Here is a 21607-nt window from a genome sequence, read left to right as displayed (position 1 = left end):
TCAAAACTCAATTAATTGTTTTCAAACGATCAGGGATGGATGGTATAGGTTGCCAGCTGCTCAAAACTGCAACTCTTTTGACTATGGGTCATATTTTGGCAAAGTTACAGCAAAAAGACTCTTCAGAAATATTTTTGTTTGAAAAATCGCCAAAAACCCCAAAAAACACATTAAAAACTTGGTTTTTGTGTCAAAACCCTGAGAAATAATGGTCTAATGTTGGAATGTCATACACCGTTGAATTCGTTATAAAATTTTCAAACGAATGGCATTCACGGTTAGAATTTTTTCAGATTTTCAAATTTCTGCAAAAAATGATGATGTACCCCCTTACAAAAAAGTCAGAAATTTGGACAAAAACAAATTTTTCAAAAAACGATTTTCAAAATTCGGTTTTTTGGTCAAAACTCAATTAATTGTTTTCAATCGATCAGGGATGGATGGTATAGGTTGCCAGCTGTTCAAAATAGCAACTCTTTTGACTATGGGTCATATTTTGGCAAAGTTACAACAAAAAGACTCTTCAGAAATAATTTTGTTTCCCAGTTTTCATTGGACAAAAATTCTTCACAAAAACAAAAAATAGTTTAAAAAGCCGTAAAGTTCGTGTTAATGTTTTTACCTCTTCAAAAATTCAAAAAAAAATTTTGTTGCAGGGAATTCAGTCTTCGCTGTATTAGACTTTGTGGACTTTCTTCCTGTTTTTGTTACAATGCCTAGCCCGACATTTGTTTTCTTGACTTACGGCCAAGTGACCCACCTACCTCCCACTGATCCACTGAACCACTGAACCACCGACCCACCCACTCTCAGACCACGCTTCTTAGCGGCCCACAAAGCTAATTGGAGCATTTGTTAAATGGATTTTTTACCTCCGAACGGCACAATTTTTTTTCTGTTTTATCATTTCAATTAGGCGCTGATGGTAAATGCAATAATAACTATGACTGCATTAAGGTTTTCCATATTTAATTCGAATCGATATCGGCAATGAAATATGATCTCAGGTATAACGATTAAGAAATGGGTAGTAGAGCTAAGTAGCAGTTTTACAGGAAATAATTTTTCATTTTCAAATGTATCTTTTAAGCAAAAGATAATTTATTTAAACATTCTTTTTAGACTTTTCAGACCTTAGCCAATTTTAAAATTTATTAAAGCTGTATTAAAACTATTATCCTTGATATACTTCATCTCCCACTCTTTGTTTTCCTGTCTTTTGGCCCATTCATCTTTGAGTTTTTTTTTAATTAATGACTCAGTGAGGTAATCAATTTGTAATTTAATTTGCAATTTTATTTACATAGCAATTGATTTTGATTGTTGCGTTACAATTACACAGCCCCGCGGCACTCGGCTTTTTGGTCAGCTTAAAGGGGGGCAACGGTAGCGGGGGCGGATCGACACAGAAGCAGAGACATATAGCGACCCAGTCGGACCAGATCGGACCGAATCCCCAGTCCCCAATCCGCGATCCGCGATCCCCAATCCCCCATCTCCAATCCGCGATCCCCGTTCGGGGGCCATGTGTTTGGTTTGGCTCAAAGCGGCTGCAATTGCATACAATTTGCATGCAATTGGCACTGAAACATGTTTCCCAGTTCGCGGGAGTGATTGGGTGGTTGGGGGCTGACTGCTAGCTGCTAGCTGCTAGCTGCTGGTATCATAAATAAATCAAGTATCGGAATCTGACACTAAACTCAAACCGAAGTCTTGAGCACCCTCAGCAGAGACAGTAAATATCGCAGAAGAATTTACATAATTCCTCAACAAGCATACTGTATCAAAAAAGAAAGTAGAAGTAAAGTTTCATTTATATTTTTTAAAATAATTTAAAATTCCAAATAAAAAAACCTTATTATTATCCTCAGGCAAAAAAAAAAGATATTTATTACACTTTTAATTACAGATTGATAATAAAATAAATCAGAACAGACACAAACGTTCAAGGTTTAATTTAGTTAATTCTATGTAAAGTAAAGGATAATTCTTTTTTATACGCCATTAAATAAATTTCTGGGTAATAAAAGGATCACAGAATTTTTTATTCTAAATCTTTGGTTTTCATGAAATATTTTAGCCATATAATAAAACATATTTCTGTGTTTACTTGGGAGCTTGAGAGCATCATTCATTTGGAGGTGCATCATCCTTCGCCTGTCCGAACTGATCGATAGGCCAAAACAGCATTTCCTGCGATCCATTCAAGTGCATATACCCCCCGCGGTCTGAAGTGCAGGCGGGCATCAAAATAGATGAAATTCCAGCGCCGAAGGTGTTAAATGCAAGCGAGTGCAATTTACATCATCGATTTTATTAGCCAGCAGCGTTTATAATTCAATTAAAGTGAAATAGACAATTTCCATTCGTCAGTTGGCGCTGCCAATTCATTTTTATTGTACTCCATTCCATTTCGTTCCCCTCGATGGCATTAATTCTGCTTGTTCCATGGCCAAATCGGTGGCGGTTAATTGGCGCATTTTGTTGATGTTTATTGAATATTATTATGATGTTTATGGCTTTTGGCTATTATTGTCATGCTGACAAATTAGTTTCACACTTTGCCGGCGACCGCCAACGCCCCAAGCCGAACACCCACTCCATTCCCATTCCATTCCCGCATCCACATCCACATCCACATTCACATCAACATCCATCTGGGCATCGCATCCAATCCGGGGCTTTCATTCATGACCACTCCATGCCGGTTCGGTTCAGCTCGGTTCATTTTTTTCCGCTTTTAACTGTCCGCCCACCGTCTCTGGTGGTTTAGTACACTCACAAAAATAAAAGCCTCAAAAGTGCTATTAAAAAAAATGTTATAACGATAGGTCACCGAAAAAATAAACATTGTATGGTGACCATACCATTTTGCACCAAAATTAATATGAAAAACCATAAAACTTTTAATATAAAAAAACACTTACCACCCTCTTAAGTATGCAACATATTTGAAGCTGCTTCAATTAAATATAATTCTAAATATATATTTTATACAACTATTTTACTTTCTTTAATATGTTAAATAAATCGATCATCATTTAGTATACACTTTTCTTTTTGTGTACTTATTTTCAATTTAAGAGTTGGTACCCGAACACTAAACACTAAAATCTGAAAACTGAAAACTAAAACTGGAACGTAACGCTCCACTTTTGGCTGGACCGCCTGCATTTTTAATTAGTTCCAAATTTGTCGACGCCATGATTTGTTTTGGCCCCTTTTTTATGGACATGTCCAGGTCCGAGTCCAAATTGGCTTTCAATTCATAAAAATGAAATTTTGTCGGTCTTTAAGTTTTTCTGTTTTTCTTGTTGCTGCTGCTGTTGCTGTTTCTGTTTCGCTTGATTTTATTATAACAGATCGCGTGGCCACAAAAATAATCAACAATCAACGGCAGCATTTTGAAATGCGATGGATGGTTCGAATTGGAGCGTGGCATTTGGAGAATTTTGGGTTCGTGTTAATTTTACGCAGAAATCTCCGGCATGCTAATCGAATCTGTTCCACAATTGCTGCCCCATACTTTGTAGTGGGTTTGGGCAATTGGCTATTCTGTTTAATTCCGATGCGAACCTGTTCATTTGATACCCAATTGGTTGTGAGATCAGATGTGTTTTCTTTTCTGTCCTGTCCGGAGTTCTGACCATTTACCGAAAACGAGTTGTTAGAAATTCCCTAAAAGAAATTTTTCGGGACATCAGAATAACTTCGAAATCATCAGCACATTAAAAATGTTACAAATGATTAAATAATACAAACTTAAGGAACAGAAAAGCATTATTGATCAAAAAGTTTAAAGCTTTTTTACATAGCTATTTATTGTAAGTACAAAAAATATTTCAAAATATTTTTGTTACAGTAAGCAATATCTAGTGTTTTTATTTGTGTGGTTTATTTGGTAAACTATTTTATTTGATTCATGGCCTAACAAGAAGCAAAGTAACTGGCAAAGCTAATTATTGACCCACTTTTAGAAGTTGAATCCTTTAGCAGTTGATCGGCAAATGGAAGAACCCAACCCAGAGTAACCCAAATAACCCGAACTGATCTGCGTTGTGGAGCTTGTAGCGGCAATTAGCCGGCGACACGAGTGCCAACATGATTTGACCCCTTCGGAGCTTGAGCTTATTTGTATGCAATCAGTTAACAATCAGCGATGGCTGTGGCCAAGGCGGTCCCACAGATACAAGATACATAACTTTTGCGGGAGAGACACTAACAAATGTGGCAAGTTCATGTGGGCAGAAGAGGCATCTAAAAGCCTGAATCGGACAGAATGGATTCAAATCTTCTTTACTTTTGCGATTGTTCAGAAAGAGTAAAAAAAGCTCAAAGTTAAAAAACAGCTCATACTTAACCAGATACTTATTGATGTTTTCTATACGTGAATAGTATTAAATAAATAATAATCTTTTATTGTTGTTATAAAAAATCTATTTTTGAAAAGCACAAAGTCATATATTTTTAACACTTTAAACTGATAATTTAACGCACTAAAATTTTTCTATGTATTTGCAGTCTTTTGAAATGATACATATTTTTTTAAGTCCTGTTCGTATTTTTCGTATTTATCATATATCTCGACATGGAACTCCATAAATTCTATCTATTTGATAGACCGATAACAATGGCGTTCGGTTTGTTGTTATTTCCATTTCAGTTAATTCCGTTTTAATGATCTTGCATTGCCTGATATATGGATCAGCTTGCGGAGCAATTGCAGTGCTGATAGATGAAGTCATCGCTTGTCTTAGAGGCGATTTCTCTAACGTTTCCTATATCTACTATATCTTTCCGCTGAATAAGTGCGGCTGTATCCGACAGATATGCGATTTGGCCCAGGCTCGATTTTAGCTTGGCTATCGGAATAGACCTGCCAGCCTTGCGTGATCTTGTGTTGGATCCGATAATCTGTTTTGTGGACAGGGTAATCGGGCTGTACACTGACAAGTAATAAATTCAAAATTAAATATTAGACAATTTGTATTAAAACTATGATTAACGAAAAGCATAGACAAAAGAGTAAAGAAAATTAATTTTTTATTTAGGCAACCGATTTCATAAAAACTTTAATTGTAGGCACTCCAAAAAGCAATTAGTTTTACCAATGATAAGATTAAATACGGTTGTAAGGGGTAGCAATAAAAATATCATAAAATGTTTGCAAGCAGGTACAAAAGTAATACAATCAGCATTAACCGATAACATATTTACGCAGAATTTGACTCAGAGTTGATTGATAAAAAGTTTTCTGCAAAGGTCATAAAAAAATGATACAAAATTTGTTCACGTTTTGATAAAAACTTTATTGCCACTGTTTTTAAACTTTTTTTTTTTTTGTGATGAATGAATATAAAGGTACAGATATCTTTTCTAGATATCCTCTGCATGACAAACAGTAAGATTAGGAATTTGATATTTACAAAGAAACAGCTCATGATTTATTTATTAAAGCTTTACAAAAAACCAAAAAAAAAAGAAAATAAATTAACGACAACTGATGCTATTTTCAGGGACCATAATCGTTATTACTTTTATATAAGAATAATCGCAATCTAATGATTATTCATTTAATATTATATAAGTATAATCGCTTTTGTTTTTGTTTTGAATAAAAAAAATTGAGTCAAGAAATATTGATATTTTTATGGTTTTTTTTTTGCTCACAATATTTTTCTCAAAGTCTGGTTACCTTTTTTGAGCAGAAATTTTTATTTTATATTTTAAAAAAGAAAATTTATTAGGTTTGCAATATATATTGTTGTCGCCTTTTCAAGTACAAGTTTTAGTATTTCAGTGTAGACGTTTCGTGATCTATTTGAGCGTTTAATCGACTGCAATCGGCAACCCGGGCCAATAAAAGTGTATCGCAAAGTCGTGGCCGGGCTATTGAAAGGTGAATTGATTTCAGTGAGTGCGCTGCAGTGACAGCTGCAATCAAAACAAAGTTAGGCAAACGTTTATTCACATTGTATATCAATAAAGTTTTACACATGCTTTGCATATTTGCGGCAATTACCCGCGCGACTGCGAATGAAATTCAGACAGCAGCGGATAATTGATGATTATGAGTGCGACAACGAGTACGAGTGTGAGTTCGAAATCGAGTACAAATGCGAGTATTAGGCTGGCTGGTTGCTCAAATGTCGTGAGCGTGTTCGGTGTGACACATAAATAAGCGAGTGCAGATATCATCTGCGGTGGATATTACAATGGTGTGACGGGGGCTTATCGTCGATCCGAAGGGTTTGGCCGGGCCAACTCAATTAATTGATAGCGCCAAAATGCAAATGCCAGCTCCCAGATGGGCCGGCGATCGATATCCGAAAGATACTGTCAACACGAACCGCGGAACGCCAACGCCAGCGCCATGGATGCTGCAGATTCGAATCTCCTCCAACTGCTTTCGGTAGCTGCCACACCCACAGTCACCACCTATCACCTCCCACCACCCACCCACACATATGCACGGCAATAAAAATCACCATACTCTCCAAAACCAAGATGCAATATTGGAATGTTTAGGAAACTTTTGTCTTACTACACCGAAAAATAGTCTATAACCAATTTTGTCTATTTTATTAACAAAATTTGTAATTTGTAATGCGAGATCGTCATTACTTTATGTAGAAATATTTTGCATGATAAACCATTAAATGAAAAATTATATATGTATATGGATAATTTTTAAATTAAGTCACATCTTGTTATAAATTAGATAAAATATGTAATAGCACAGTTAAGCTTTTCAATGCCTTACATAATTTTAAAAAAATATTCATTTATAAGTCAGATGAATTATTTAAAGAAAAACTATTGAGAAACCCAGTTAATATAAAGTCATATTTTGTATTAAAGCAGATAAATTATATATATGTTTATTTATAAAACAAATTTTAAAAGCACAGCTGTAAGAAGAGAACTGTATCTTTGTAAATGTTTCTGTAAACTGCAAAAATTCATATTTTTGTAATATGTAACCCCTCTGATAACAAATATACAATACATAAGATTTTTAAGCTATCCTGAAATAAAAAAATGAAAAATCAAAGGATTTTCCTTAGTGTATTAAACCCAGACCAGAGTCACAGGGCAGATTCAGATTGTCGTGCCACTGGGCCGCGCCCCTCGACAGCTCAAAAACGGCAATGGCTAAAGTATATTCATTTGTTTGCCAATCAGCCTGTCAATAATTGTCAACAAGGTGTGACTATGCCAATATTTAATTATTCGATTTCATTCAAAGGCAACCACATCGACTGCATTGTCAACAGCTTGGCTCGGAAAGCTATTCTCTAATCTGCTGGAAATCTAATGTAGACTCAAATTTGAGGAAAATTAAGCTTAAAAGATTTATGCAAGTACCCCAAAGTAATGTATATTTTTTTAAGACTTAAAATATAGGTTATTTTTAGGTCCATATATTTAATGGGCATAACTTTAAGGCTTTCTCAGGCTCATGATATGCTAAAAGCTGTGTTTTGCAGCCTAGACGAACTTAAAGTCGAGAAAATGGTCCTAAGATTTAAACTCACCTATTTTAAACTCCCTAAAAGAGCACAAGAAAAAGCTACAATTTATTTGTATCTCAACTAGATCGTTAGATACTTTCTGTGGCAATCTAATCAAAAGAAACGCCGGAAATGTTAAGAACTTTTTGACATAAAACGCCGAAAATCAGATATATGGCATTTGACAATCATCATTCTGGGCCATAAAAGCCATTTGGATAATTTGGTGTGTCGGTTATAAAAACCAAGATATAATTGCTCTATAACAAATTTTACGCGTATAATTGTCTGAGTGTCTGTGGCATATTGCTATTCTGAAAATTAAGTTACCTAATAGGACGAGGTCGCAGAAAGAAAAAGAAAGAACGCTGGCCTACAGATCAGTAAAACGAGCAGAATTTGATTGTTATTGCGTATATATCTAAATATATACATATATATTTTTCGAACATATTTCGTCAATATCTTAATTCACTCTTTTGTATTGCTATTTGTTCTTCTTTTTTCGTAGTTCGGATTTGTTTTGTTTAGTTGTTCTTGCTTTTGCGCATTGCATAAAAATCAAATATATTCATCATCTCTCGACCGTCGTAAATAATAAAAAATAAAAGCTTTATGATTTTGTAGTTTTTTGTTTATTCTCTGTGTGTGTGGGTTTTGTTGTTGTTTTTGATTTTAACTTGTTGTTTAATTTATAAACACTAAATTTAAGTTATTAGTACAAGTTTGTTTAGCTCTTCATCATTTTAAATATTTTTGATTGCATTTAATCAATTATTTAAAATTAATCAATCAATCATTAAATATAAAATATATATATAAGTATGTTTATACAAGCTACAAAAAAAAATATTATAATAATAATAAACATAAAATAATAATAATAATAATAATAAGAATAATTTAATAGAATAAAAAATTAATACAATTTCTGTCTGTGTATGCGGTAAATTTCCTTATCTTTTTGTTTCTTTTTTCGTTTTGTTCTTTTTATGTGTGTATGTGTGTGTTTTGTGTATAAATATGTGTACATGGCATTTTTTGAAATAGTTTTCTTTTTTTTTTTTAACAAATTTTGTACATAATTATTGAAAATTTTCCATAAAATGTATTATAATTTAAAAATATACTCCTTAAAAGAAATAAAAACATTTCAATGTGTATGTGTGCATTTCGATTTCTAAATGTATGTGTGCTTGTGTGTGTGTGTTGTTGTGAGTAACAATTAGTACAAAATAATTTCACATTGAAAAGCTGCGTTTTCAATTTCCTTCACTTTCATGCTTGCGAAAAAAACGTATTTAAAGCTAATTTTATTTTTGCCATTCAGTCAATCAGTTGAAACTTTTGGGTTGCTAAAATATATATATCGATACAAATGTCGATAACCACATAATGCGCCAAATGCGTTTCCCACTGTGTTTTGTTTCTCATAAATTATATAGATATATTTGTATCTGTATATATATATATATGTGTATATATAAAAAATATTGTATATATATGTATAATCAGAATAATTAGTTTAAGTTAATATTCCCACGATAGCTGCTGCGTTATCGATTGCTTTGCTTTCAAACTTCAGTTTAAATTTGAATTTAAATGAATTGAAAAGGTTTAAGTATTTCAATAAGTCAAATGTGTGCGTTTTCAAAACTCAGTACAGTTTCAATTTCGAATTCTTTTTGTTTTTGGTTGTTTTTTTTTTGTGTGTGTGATTTGTATGATATTTTTTAATAAATTAAAATTTAATTTTAATGTTTTTTTTGGGTGTTAGGTGGTAGGGTGGTAGGGTTGGGGGTGGTGTTAATGTGGGGTGGGTGATTTTTTGTGAAAAGAAATTCAGAAAATGCTTTCTATAGAAAATTCTGCGCTGGAGAATTTAAAGCAAACTGCACTGGTTCGTAGATGTCCTTTTTCAAGGATCTCAATATCTCTCTATCCCTCTCTTTCTCTCTTACTTCTCCATTTATATTTTTTTGTATTTTTGTTTTTTTTTTTCTCATGAGAATTCTCGTTGTTTCTCCCTTTGTTTTCATATATATAATACAAGTTTTCCATTGCTGCCACATAACAACAACAACGATCTATGCAAGTCCTTGCACAAGTGTGTGTATGTTTGCTCGATTGTGTGGGTGATGTGTGTGAGTGTGTGGGTGGAGAGTGGTGGTGGTGTGAGTGTGAGTGTGTGATTGGGTGGTGCACATCGCACTGAGTGAGTGAGTGGTTTCCCCCGTGGATCTGGATCTGTATCTGGATCACCATCTGAATCCTGTGGATTGATTGCTCAGCTGGAGGAGCGCTGCTGATGGTGCGGCTGCCGCTTGTGGTGGCGCCTCGAACGGCGGCACTGAGTGGAGCAGCACTCGTCGATGGCCGGAGCCACTGCGTCCGGCTTCTCGAAGAGCCGCCGCTTGCTGGTCACTCGCGCCTGCTGCTGGCAAGTGGAGCGCGAGCAGCGCTTGCGGTCACAGTTCACCTTGGAGTCCTTTAAATAGAATAAAATGAAATATTTCATTAGTTGCTGGCTCAGGAAATATGGCTTAAAAGGATATTGACATTATTAAAACTATAACTTTTATACTGATATATCTTTAGATCTTTAATAAACTTTAGCAAGTCACAGTTGCTAATTGAAGTTAACATTTAACATTGTGAATAAAGTGTGAAAATGTAAAAACACTTTTCCTAAATTTTAATAATTTACACAAAAAAAAAGTAATTAAAAGTTTTTGAATGTTTTTGAGTGTTTTCATTATAAATCCCTTTTTTAGTTGCTTTAAACTTTACAACTTCTATGCAAAAAAACTAAGAACATAAGCTATCGAAACTCACCTTGCAGCGGCACTTGATGCACTTCTGCTCGCCGTGGGACATGAGGATGGGGTGCCACTCCTGGCCGTTCTCGTAGACCTTGTTGACCACCTTGCAGCCGCCGTTGGCGAGCACCTCCTCGGCACTGTGGCTGGGCGATCGCTGCATGGCCTGGTCCTGCAGCACGTTGGGATTGTTGGGCGTGGCCTTGTGTGCACCGGAGCTGCTCTGCTTGCCCTCGGGACACACCTTGCAGCAGGCCTTCTTGTCCGGCCGGTAGGCCAGCTTCTCGCTGCACTGTAGCGGCGGGCAGACGAGCCGGGGGCACCGGATCTCCAGGGTCAGTGGGTCACAGCTGCAGGTGGTGCAGGTGTCAAAGCCATTGGGCGGCAGGAAAGGATGCCAGCTGGCTCCGGCCGGATGGAACTGCTCGCCCAGGCGGCAGCCACGTCGCTGCTGCAGCAAATCCGAGGCATTGGTGGCCGCCGAGGTGGACCACTCGTTGGCGGCCTCCTTCTTGGGCACACAACTGGGACAGCACTCGCCATCGCGCTGCAGCAGCTGCTCGGTGGCCTTGCACTTCAGGGCGGGACACTTGATCACCTCGCAACTGGACTGACCCCTGAGGCAGGCACACATCTGGCAGGCATCCTGGGCACTGCGCCACTGCTCCGACTCGTTGTAGAAGCGGCCAGAGTGGAAGCACTTGGTCTCGCCATTGGCCAAATGATTGTCATTGTGGTCACCCGGCACGGGCACATTGTTGTCCGTGTAGACGGGGAAACAGTGGCCCGGCACCTTGGTGCTCTTCAGCTTGCCGCGCAGGAGCAGCTGATGGGAGTGCTTGGAGTGCACCTCCAGATAGCACACACTCATCTCCAGCTTGATCAGCTCCGCCGAGGGCATGCTGAGGAAGAAACCCTCCAAATACGAGCCGTTGAACTCCTCCAGCAGTTTCCGCGTCACCGGCGCTCCAATTGCCTCGATGGGCTTCTCCTCCAGATACAACTGCAGATCCTGGGCAGGCACTCCGTTGAGGGTCACCTCGTAGTGCAGGTTGCACTCGTTGTCGATGGACATCCAGGCCATGCCCACGGCATGGGGCTCGGCGTGCTCCTGTCGCTTCAGTAGGATGGGTTCCGCCGAGTCGCGGGCATCGGCCACAGGTCGCGGCACCAGACGACCCCGGATCAGGCTGCTCTCGTGCTCGGTGGCCACATTGACGCCCAGCTCGCCGGCGTACAGGGACTCCAGGACCTTGGGCCCCAGCTTCTCCACACTGCCGATGGCCTGGTTGAAGTTGAAGCTGGGCGTGAGGTCCTCCAGCTTGGCCTTGCGCTTGCCCTGCTCCTCGATCAGGCTGATGTTCGGTCGGTCGCGGGTGTTCACGTGCTCCGTCTCGATGTTGTAGGCCAGCGAGCCATCGGTGTTGAGGTACACCCAGGCCAGGCCGCTGCTCTTGGTGGCCGACTCCGAACTGTGCGGCGCCAGCAGGGTCTGGAAGATCTCGCAGCTGGCCCGCGTCACAATGTGTCCCTGGATGCGCAGATGCGGATACTTCTTGGACTCCACCGTCAGCAGCAGTTTGCCGCGCGACATCAGTCGCAGGTTCTGTATGGAGATGGGCGACGACAGCTCCAGCACATTGATCTCGGCGGAGGGCTTGCGCACACGCGGTATCTCATCGAAGATCACCTCCTTGCGTTCGGGCAGCTCGATCCTCACACTCAGGGCGGCATCGGCATACTCCTCGGCCCCGAAGACGCCATTGAAGACCAGGGTTAGGTGCATGGACGAGGCCGCTCCACTGCTGGTGGACACAATGGCCGTGCCGCCGGCTCCGGCCAACTGGTTGTCCGTCTTGCCATCTGCCGGCGACTGCGTCTGAGGCGCCTCCAGCAGCGAACTGAAGAGCTCCGTCTGCAGGGCCGTGTACTTGGCCACCTTGCCGGCCAGGGCCAGTTCGGCCTGCTGTTTGTTGCCCCACAGCAGGACCACATGCAGACGGTCGTCGCGCAGGATGCGCTTGTAGTCACGCGGCACACGACGCCACACGCCGCAGATCTTGCCGGTGGCATTCTGGTAGACACTCAGCGTGCCCGTCAAGGTGGTCTCCAGCTGGTGCTCCTCCAGTATGACACCGGCATCGTCCACAAACTGAATGGCCCGCGGACGACCAATGCGCGCCGACGTGTAGAACGAGTAGTAGAGGTTCTTCTTGTGGAACAGAAAGCGGGCGGTGGCCACCACGTTCTGTGGATTGTAGGTGGTGTACATGGACTTCATCTCCTCGCCCTTGAGGAAATAGGAAGTGCGGCCCGTCAGCAGCGCAGCGTAATCTGTGTAAATTGAAAATGGGGAGGAAGCGGAAACAAAAGTTAAGATGGAGATAAACCAGGTGTTAGAGGAGATTTCCAAATGGCAAATGGCAAATGGGAAATGGGAAATGGGCTTACAATTAGTCCTCACAGGACATCTTTGTACTTACGTTTCATGTTGCGCTCTTCCTCTTCGCTGGGCACTGGCACATCCAAGGCCACATCCGTATCTGCAAGATAGACAGGAATAAAACAGAGAATGAGATGCTGTGCGATAAGGTATTAAGGGCCTTAAATGGAATTTAGATAGCAACAAAACGCTTCAAAGCAGCCGCACCGCCATTCACTATTCGACACTGTTCACCATCCAGAATTGTCTAGTTATAGTTTCAGTTTCAGTTGAATGGCCGAATCCGGTGAGTGAATGTGAATGTGAATGTGAATGGGAATGAATGGCAGGGGATCATCATGAATGGCAGCCAGGTAGACCTGACCCTCGCCTCCTTTTCCACCCAGGTGGCATTCATTAATCGTGCATAAATTGAGGGCAGGTAGACCGCTGCAACGGGAAGTCTTCTAACCTACATCTAACTAGGGATGTGCTTTGTGTCGCCGTGTTCCCCGGAGTTCCCGGAGTTACCGGAGTTCCCAAATTCCCGGAATCCACATGACACGCTCTTTTTTTTTTTTTTTTTTTTTTGGACCCGAACCCTTGGCGTGAAAGTGGGTGGACACATTTCCGCTGTTGTCCCGCTGATTGACACCCGGTAACCTGCGCATAAATCACCATCAGCGAATCAGAATCGAAGAACTGGAGCCGGGGGATCTCAATCCCCATTCCCAGTCCTCTCAGTTCGTTAGAAGTGGCAGCCCCGACAAAAGCTGATTAAAGCCAGACGGAGGACTGCTGCTGTCGATGATGCCGCATTGGCATTTCGATTATTTTACGCTGCTCCTTTTCTCCTTCTCCAAATACCCAACCTTTAAGCCGCAAAAAAATAAAAAAAAAAATTGAAATAAAATAAAATAAAGGGAAAAAAAGAGAAGAACTTGGGGCCAGAATCGCATAATGAAGGGCGACAAATCTGACACCTTGTATAGCATTTTATTGAGAGCCCCGCACCAGGGTTCGCCTGGGTCTCCTCAGCGTTCAGCGTACTGCGTTCTGCGTTCTGCGGCTTCTGCTGTCCGATCTTATCGCCTGATCTTAATACGAGCCACTTCGCCAGCCAACCAGCCAGCCAACCAGCCAACCATCCAGCCAGCCAGCCATCCAGCCAGCCAGCCATATAGCCAGCCAGTTTTGGCTTTAGCCTCAACTTCAACTCCAACTCTCCTTCTGCTTTTTGCTTTTTTCAATTTGTGGCTCTACATTCTTGGGGCTTATTGGTGTCTTCCGAACGGAGACCGAAGTCGCAGGCATCTCTGCCCTTGAATCGCGCTTGCAGATGAATGAAATTTTCGTTCTTTTTTTGTGGGTCTTTTTTTTCTCCTGCTCGCTGTAAGCCAAGATAAATGAGTTTTGGTGCGCACAAAGACGACGACACGTTGCCTAGTGGAAGTGGAAGTGTGGTTGGGGTAACCCCTTCAGCGGACAAACGGACAGATGGACAAACGGACAGTGGACAGTGGACAGCGGACAAACGGACAGCGGACAAACGGACAGGGGAATGAGACGCAGGGGAGTGAAGCCGACAAAGCCGCGACCGAAAGACAAACGACACCTCGGCATTGACTCAACGCTTTGGTATGTGGGGCCGGCCCCAAAAGAATCTCGGCGGCAGCTCATTAACAAAACTAAAGAGACCCAAACGGGGGGGGGGGGGAAAGAGGGGACAAAAGAAAAAAAAAATAGAATCGTTTGAAAGTGTTTGCCTCAAATGGTGGCTAAATGTGCGGCCATCAGAGCTATACGGTTTCCGAAGAAATGCCGAGCACGTGAGAATGATTTGATAAATCTGTCTCGAATTTCATGTCATATTACCAGGTGTGTGGGATCAACACCATGAACGATCATAAACTGAGGCAAGTGGAGTGTGGGATCTGGAGAAGTTGGTATTTTACGACACAAAAAGTTACACAGTTAGAGGAGAAGTTGGATGTTTTACATTGAATATCTAGGAACATAACTTTAAGCTTATAAAGAAGAGTTTTAGATCTATGAAATTCATTGAGTCCATTAAAGATCGCCCAGTAAATCCCGAATCAACTCTTTTTCTTGTTGCCCCTACCCATCCGAACCCATTATAATCTCCGGCTTAGATCATTCGATTCAGATTGTTTTCGAACCCAACCCGACGCCTTGTTAGCTCTATTTCTCAGCCTTATCGCGATCCACAATCTCTTCACTTAGGAAAAAAAAAGGCTGAAGAGTGGGAATATAATAGACAGTTCCGTTCGCCGCTGTTGCTGCCGATGCAGAACCGATAAACATACAGATACAGATACAGATAGAGATAAAGATAAAGATAAAGTTGAGGATTTTATTGTTGGATGGCGCACCTCACCTCACGCCCGGCCATAAAAATGAATTTGGCCCGGCGATCCTTTTGTGGCACAACAAAGTTGCTGCTGCTGTTGCTGGGAGCGATCTTCGATCTTCGTTCTTCGATCTGGATTCCAATCTTGGGCTCTTTTAAGGGGGAAAAAAGGGACGGGATGGGATGGGATGGGATGGGATCGACTGACCACGACCACAAAAGATGTCATCAAGTTGAATTGTCAACTCTGGCGACTTGCCTAATGGGATCGATGCGATACGATGCGATGCGATGCGATGCGATTCGAGTCGATGGAATCGAAAAACATTAACTTTTATTGTCTACCTGGGGATATGCCTCTACCCCTGCCCCTACCCCTGCCCCTTTCTCCCCTTTCTCTCAATCGGGGACCGCCCGCCGTTTGTGGCGGCAAATGAGATAATTTAATAAGCGTTAAAATGCCCGAGTTATGTCATTATAAAAATGAACGAACAAAAAATACCAGGCATAAATTAATGCCGTACGCTCGTACGCTCGTACGTTCATTCGTTCGTTGGTTTGTTGGTTTGTTCGGTCTCTCAGTTTGTGGCCTCAAAAGGGGGGGGCTTTCGAAGTTGGGCGGAATTGACGGGGAAGAGCCAAAAGATTCGATCCCAAAATGGACATTTAACGAAGGTAGGCAATTGTTGATGTTGATTATATGGCCATGTCATGAGCTTCAGGCTCCAGGCATCGGCTCTTCGGGCCTGACAACTTGCCCAGGACGAGCACGCGTACAGTGGAACCTGGCTAAGTCAAGCCGAAGTTCCACTCCATCACAATCCACCGAAAAAATTAAATAAATTGTGATTAACAGACTGAGTTCTTTGCTACCGGATTTCCAGATTTCTTTTGGGTTTTGAGGTGATTGATTTTAAGGTGTCTATCCAATAAGTTCTTAATTAAGTTTTGTTTAACTCAAAGAATTTTTGATTTAATACCAAATATTTTCTAATACTTTCTGCTGATCATTTGCAATTATTTTTTTCTACGTGCAGTCATAGTATGCGGAGTATGGGGCAAAAAACCAAGTTAGGCAAAAAATAACTTTGGAAACGATCGTTGCGAGCCTGGGCTGCTGTAGATGAAACTGCTGCCGTTGTGCTTTGTTGCTGTTGTTGCTGCGAAATATTTGTACAATAGCCTAGGCTAGATGGCTAGCTAGATGGCTAGATGGCTAGCTGGTGGCTAGATGGCTAGATGGCTGACTAGTCAGCCGGTGACTGCGTGAGAGCCAAAGAGTCTCGCTGGAAAAGCCGCGCCCGTGCCTTCTAACTATTTATGGCAAACGAGTTGCGTTGGGAGTTTCTTTTAGACATAGTGCAAAAATCAAAATAAAAAAAATATAATAAAAACTAAGAAGAAAAACTAACTAAAAGAAAAAAAAAAAAAACCATAACCAATGGGTGAAATACAGCGAAAAGTGAAATTGTTTTTTGGGTGGAAGGTCCGCGGGTCAACGGCTCTTTGCATAAGCAAATGAAAAATTGCCGCAAAACGGAAACTAATGATGTGATGCAGCGACCGCCTTAACCCCTTGCAGCCCCCTTAACCCCATTCCCGTTCGGTGGCAACCAGTTTGCGTTTGAGTTTGCGTTTTGCCCCATGCCACACAGCAACTGGCAACTGGCAGCAAGCAACAAGCAACTAGCAACCAGCAACTGGCAACCAGCAACTACCAACCAGCAACTAGCAACATGCAACTTGGCGACTGGAATTCAGGCAGCACTCGCCTGATTATGTGAAAAATGTCACAGAGAAAGAGGCACATTTTCTCTAGTTAACCACTAAAAAAAATCGCACACAAAACCATTGCCAATTGTGAACTGAATTCGGGCGGAAAATTAGGCAAAGCCAAAACGGTGATTCAGTCAAATCATAAATTATGCAAAGCACACACATATGTATGTATGTTTTGGCCAGCAGCTGTCTGCCATGAGTGAAAAAGTGAAAGAAATCGGGCGATTTTGTTCAGTTGTTCAGACTTTAGCTTGAACTCCCCGTTTAATTGGTCTATTAAGGCGCTTCGAAGGCGGCACGTGTGCCCCCCAAAGTGCTCAAACAAATACTTGAAATACTCTGGCTCTATCTCTGGCCTGTTGTTCCTATCCGATCCGATCCGATCCGATCCGACACGATCCGATAATAATATTACCCCCCGAAAACAACTTCAGGCGCCGTTAGTTCGTGCGTTCGGGCGATATAAAATAGATTGAAAATAAAACAAAGTAAAGCAGAGCGGCGCACACACCAAAAAAAAAATAAATAAATGCAAAAGTCACCGAAATAAAAAGAGCTAGCGACACCGCACATGCTATATTGCTCTATGTCCAAGTCTATGGCCATTATCCGAAGTAGTGGACCAAGGAATGGGAATGGTAATGGGAAAGCCAATGCGAATAGGAATAGGAATTATCGCCGGCGACAGAACAGAACAGAATAGAATAGAGCAGAAGCTGACTGAGACATAAAAACGAAATATAAATTGCGTAGCGCTGACCTTCATTTCGGGCCAAGTAATTTTTCATAAACAATTTACGCGTTTCGTTCATATATATATGTATATTTTTTAAGGAGTGGGCGGAGGGGGCCGGTGGGGGCCTGCTGGGCATCATAACATCTTGTTTCTGTGAGTGTATGTCCCCCTGGCAGCTGCCGTGGATGCTACGCTTAATTATTCATGGCTAGAATGGCCGACAGACATATAGCTACGATATTGGGCCGATTCATACAGTCAAATGCCTAATGCTTAATGCCTAATGCCTGCCTAATCCCGATTTATGCCATCAAACAGGGAATTTACAGTGTCAAAATATTGAAACATTATTTGGAAATTATAGCTGTGTGTATTGTTTAAGTTTGCCCCCACACACAAATATATGTGATTAGTTTTTTGCCTGAAGCATTTGTTGCATATGGTATCGATATAGGAATATAGATCTTTTGGACTTACCGTTCCGATCGCCGGGACAGGTCTTGCAGCATTTTCCGGGCAGCGAGATGGGATCATCGCATTTGGCCGGCGGACACTCGTTCTTAATATTGCGACACTGGACGCGTGCAACGATGCGTCGCTTCTTGGGTATCTAAAACAAAAAAAATAAATACAAATAAAAACAAAATTTTATGAGAAAAAAGGGGAACATTAAGATGCGAATAGAGAGCGGTGAAATAAAAAATTAATTGGAATTAGTAATGCAGATTCCCAGGCCTGTCACCTGTCGCAGTCGCTTTGATTTATGCCTTTTTAGCCACCGAATCTGGTCTAAATCAAGCTGCGATCTCCTCCCAATATCGCGTCTATATAAATATAGAAATCCGCGTGTTCGTTCGTGCTTTGGCTGTGCCTTTTTTATAATTATATTTTTATGAATTCGCCAAAGCTCTTTGGCTGCTGTTCTTGCTGTTCTTGCTGTCCTGGCTGTGCTGTTTGTCTTTTTGATGTTTCTCTGTTTTTTATTATTAATTTTTATTGGTCGCCAGCGCGCCGCTGATGATGATGTTGCCGCTGTGCTTAAAGTTCAACAGCAGCAACATGTTTTAAATAATTTTATGATGTGCTCATTTGCGACGCTTGCAGCCAACATAAATTATAATTAATTAATTTCAAAGCTGACTTTTATGCAGTGTACATTAAAAATTAACGAAAAAAATATATATACATATCTGCGAGTGTAGACTGGAGAAATCGCAGCTTGTGACCGGGACATGGTCATATATCCATATACCTATATAATATACATATGATAAATATATATATGATAAATATATATATATATATATATATATATATATATATATATATATATATATGATATATGTATATATCTGTATATATCTGGCCCGTCTGGTCCATCGCAGACTAGCAACAACAACTCATGCCCGATGGCGTCAGTTAATTTTTGTCTCCCGACCACGAATACGCATCTATATCTATATGGATCTAGTGTTTTTTACCCGGCGAGGACACGAGTGTGACATTTTTATGTTTCGCTTGGGAAAATTGCTCAGGCTTGCCCTCGTTTCCTCACCCACCCCTCCCCTCCTCCCTTTTTTTTAAACTTTTTTGTTTCGCACTGCAACATTTCTTGGGCAGTTTTGCGTAATTCGATCGAGCAACCACGAAAATGCTGAATTTGTTTTTCAATTTGGCAAGGCTGAGAACCCCGGCTGTCTATAGAATATTTGGCTCCGATTCTGATTCGTAACATATCGCATAAAGAGCTTTAAAATCGATATTAATCATGCGTGGAAATGCCATAAATTAGGCGCGTCCAAACCGAAAACACAATCATTTTCATTCGCCTTTCAGTGGCAGTTTTCCCCAAGCGATTTTCATCCTCAGCTTGTAGCGAATGTCGACGGTCATTAGTCAATTCGCTCGGGGGTCCGCCCGTCGCCCATCAGGCGGTATTTGTTTGCTATTTGCATTTGAGGTGAGTTTTCCATACTACACTGGGTAACATGTCTGGGAAGTTCTGCATGTTTATACGATTTACAAGAGATTGTAGTTAGGGTTTTTCTAACACCAAAAGTAGTTTGTAAGTTATTGTAATGTACAAGTTTATTGATACAAATCTTTTAAATACTAACTAAAATCTCTGTAAGTTTGCTTGGCTTATTAACATTTTAGGTTAGTTTGTTAAGTGAGTACTTACCGCCACGCATTCACACTTGATGCAGTACATAACGCCGAAGGGTGGACCCAAATCCGCATACCAGGTCGAGCCTAATTCGCGCAGAACTTTGCCAAACTGACATTCGGTGACTGAAAGTAAAGGAAATAAAAAGGCAAAAATAAATCTCTCGTTCTGTTGCGTTGTGTTTCCTCAATTGCCATTTAAGATCTATGGGATTGGGGGTTTTTCTGTTGTTGTTGTATTCTGTATTTTGTATTTTTTTTCAGGTTGCTGGCGCCAGTCGCCAGTGCAATTGCCTATATAAATATACACATATATATGGTATATGTGTGTAGAGCGAACAGCCGATGCCTATACAATATCAGCAAAGGCCGAACCGATGATGCAAAGCGAGGTTAATAATAATGAAAATTCATAAAATTCAAATGACAGACGCCCACAGCCGAAGAGGAAGCTGAAATCCGAAGGGGAATGGGGGATGGGGGATGGGGGATTGCCAATCGATCAGCAACTAATTAACTTCAATCGAAGGAGCTCGGCTGGAGGCCCATCTTCAGGTTTTCCACTCCGATTCGGGTGGGCAGAGCCGACTTATAGCGATACCAAAACCGATGCAATCAGAATTGCAGAACGTTTTCAGCCAAAAGCGGCGAAACGAACAAAAAACTGGCGCCACATTCGCTGAGAGGCGTTGAGTCGCTTCCGGCAGCGTTTTCAATTACAAATGCAAGCCACCACCACACAGTGAAAAGTTTTCTCACTATTCAGTATTCAATGAATTTAGCTATTGAGAAAATGCTACAAAATACAAACCAAAGTTTGAAAATATTTTATAAATGTTTTAAGGGTTATAAACATTATTTTACTTATTTAGTTCAAAACAGTATTGCACCTCTATTTCATAACAGATAACTATCTTTTATAAAATTTAAATACAATTTGAATGCACTACCATTTTATTTCCGTGTAGGTAAATGGAATGAAGAAGAGGCCACGTCACTCTGCGGCGCCAACAAGTGTCAATTTGTGGGTTTTAAATCGAAAAGAGGGAAAAGCGGTACGAGGGGCATCAGCATCCACTTTGATAGTCTCAATTTCATTAGCAGCATTTTTGGGATTACGTTTTTGATTTCGTCTTTTCGTTAATTGGCTGCGCGCGAGCGGCAAAACTTTGCACAAAATGCCACAAATCGTATGCAAATCGAAAACGCGACGCCTTATGTTATTAATATACTTTTAATACCAACAGCACACACACCGGCCAGTGGTGTCTCGGCAAAATTATGCTAAAACTTTTGGCGCCACTAATAAAAAATGTAAACGAAACAACAAAAAAACAAAATGCCGCAGTCAAGTAGGGAGAAAACAATAAAAAGAAGGCAAAGGTCCAAAATCAATGTGTTTGTGAGGAGGCGGGGTGGCGGTGTGGAAAATTAATTAAATTAAAACTAAAGGCCGCAGCCAAAACGCGCCAATGTCGCGGAGAAAACGCACGCAAAACGCATTGGAAACGCCAGCAAAAAATTTGAAATGAAATGTATTATAAAGTAACGAAAAAGATTATAAGTAAGTCATTAAATTGATTGGATTTTGAAATTATAGATATTAATATAGTCTAAACTATAAAATGAATTTGTATTTTAATATCTATTCAGTGGATATAATGTGCTATAGATATTTCTCTGTCTGTATTAAATCGCCGGCAGTTGACACCTGTTGTCGGTGAGTTGTGAGTTGTTTGTGTTCTGCGTTCTTCGGCTCCCCCGCGGTTATCGCACACATCATTCACGATTCCATATCTC

General features: G+C 40.7%; 1 protein-coding gene across 2 annotated transcripts in view; it reads right to left on the bottom strand.

Moving 5' to 3' along the window:
- Positions 1–8389: 8389 nt before the first annotated feature.
- LOC108136479 (dorsal-ventral patterning protein Sog) overlaps positions 8390–21607 on the bottom strand; it is a 31796-nt gene continuing 18578 nt past the window's right edge. For both annotated transcript variants that reach the window (XM_017257692.2, XM_041708075.1), the window contains 5 exons: positions 19824–19933; positions 18119–18251; positions 12817–12876; positions 10350–12667; positions 8390–10002 (listed from right to left, as the gene is read on the bottom strand). In XM_017257692.2, coding sequence (XP_017113181.1) covers positions 9802–10002; positions 10350–12667; positions 12817–12876; positions 18119–18251; positions 19824–19933 — 2822 coding nt within the window. In that variant the 3' untranslated portion in view covers positions 8390–9801. The remainder of the gene's footprint in view (positions 10003–10349; positions 12668–12816; positions 12877–18118; positions 18252–19823; positions 19934–21607) is intronic.

Source organism: Drosophila elegans, unplaced genomic scaffold (assembly GCF_018152505.1).
Source record: "Drosophila elegans isolate 14027-0461.03 unplaced genomic scaffold, ASM1815250v1 contig_149, whole genome shotgun sequence".
Taxonomy (NCBI): domain Eukaryota; kingdom Metazoa; phylum Arthropoda; class Insecta; order Diptera; family Drosophilidae; genus Drosophila; species Drosophila elegans.
This window is presented reverse-complemented; position numbering and strand designations above follow the sequence as displayed.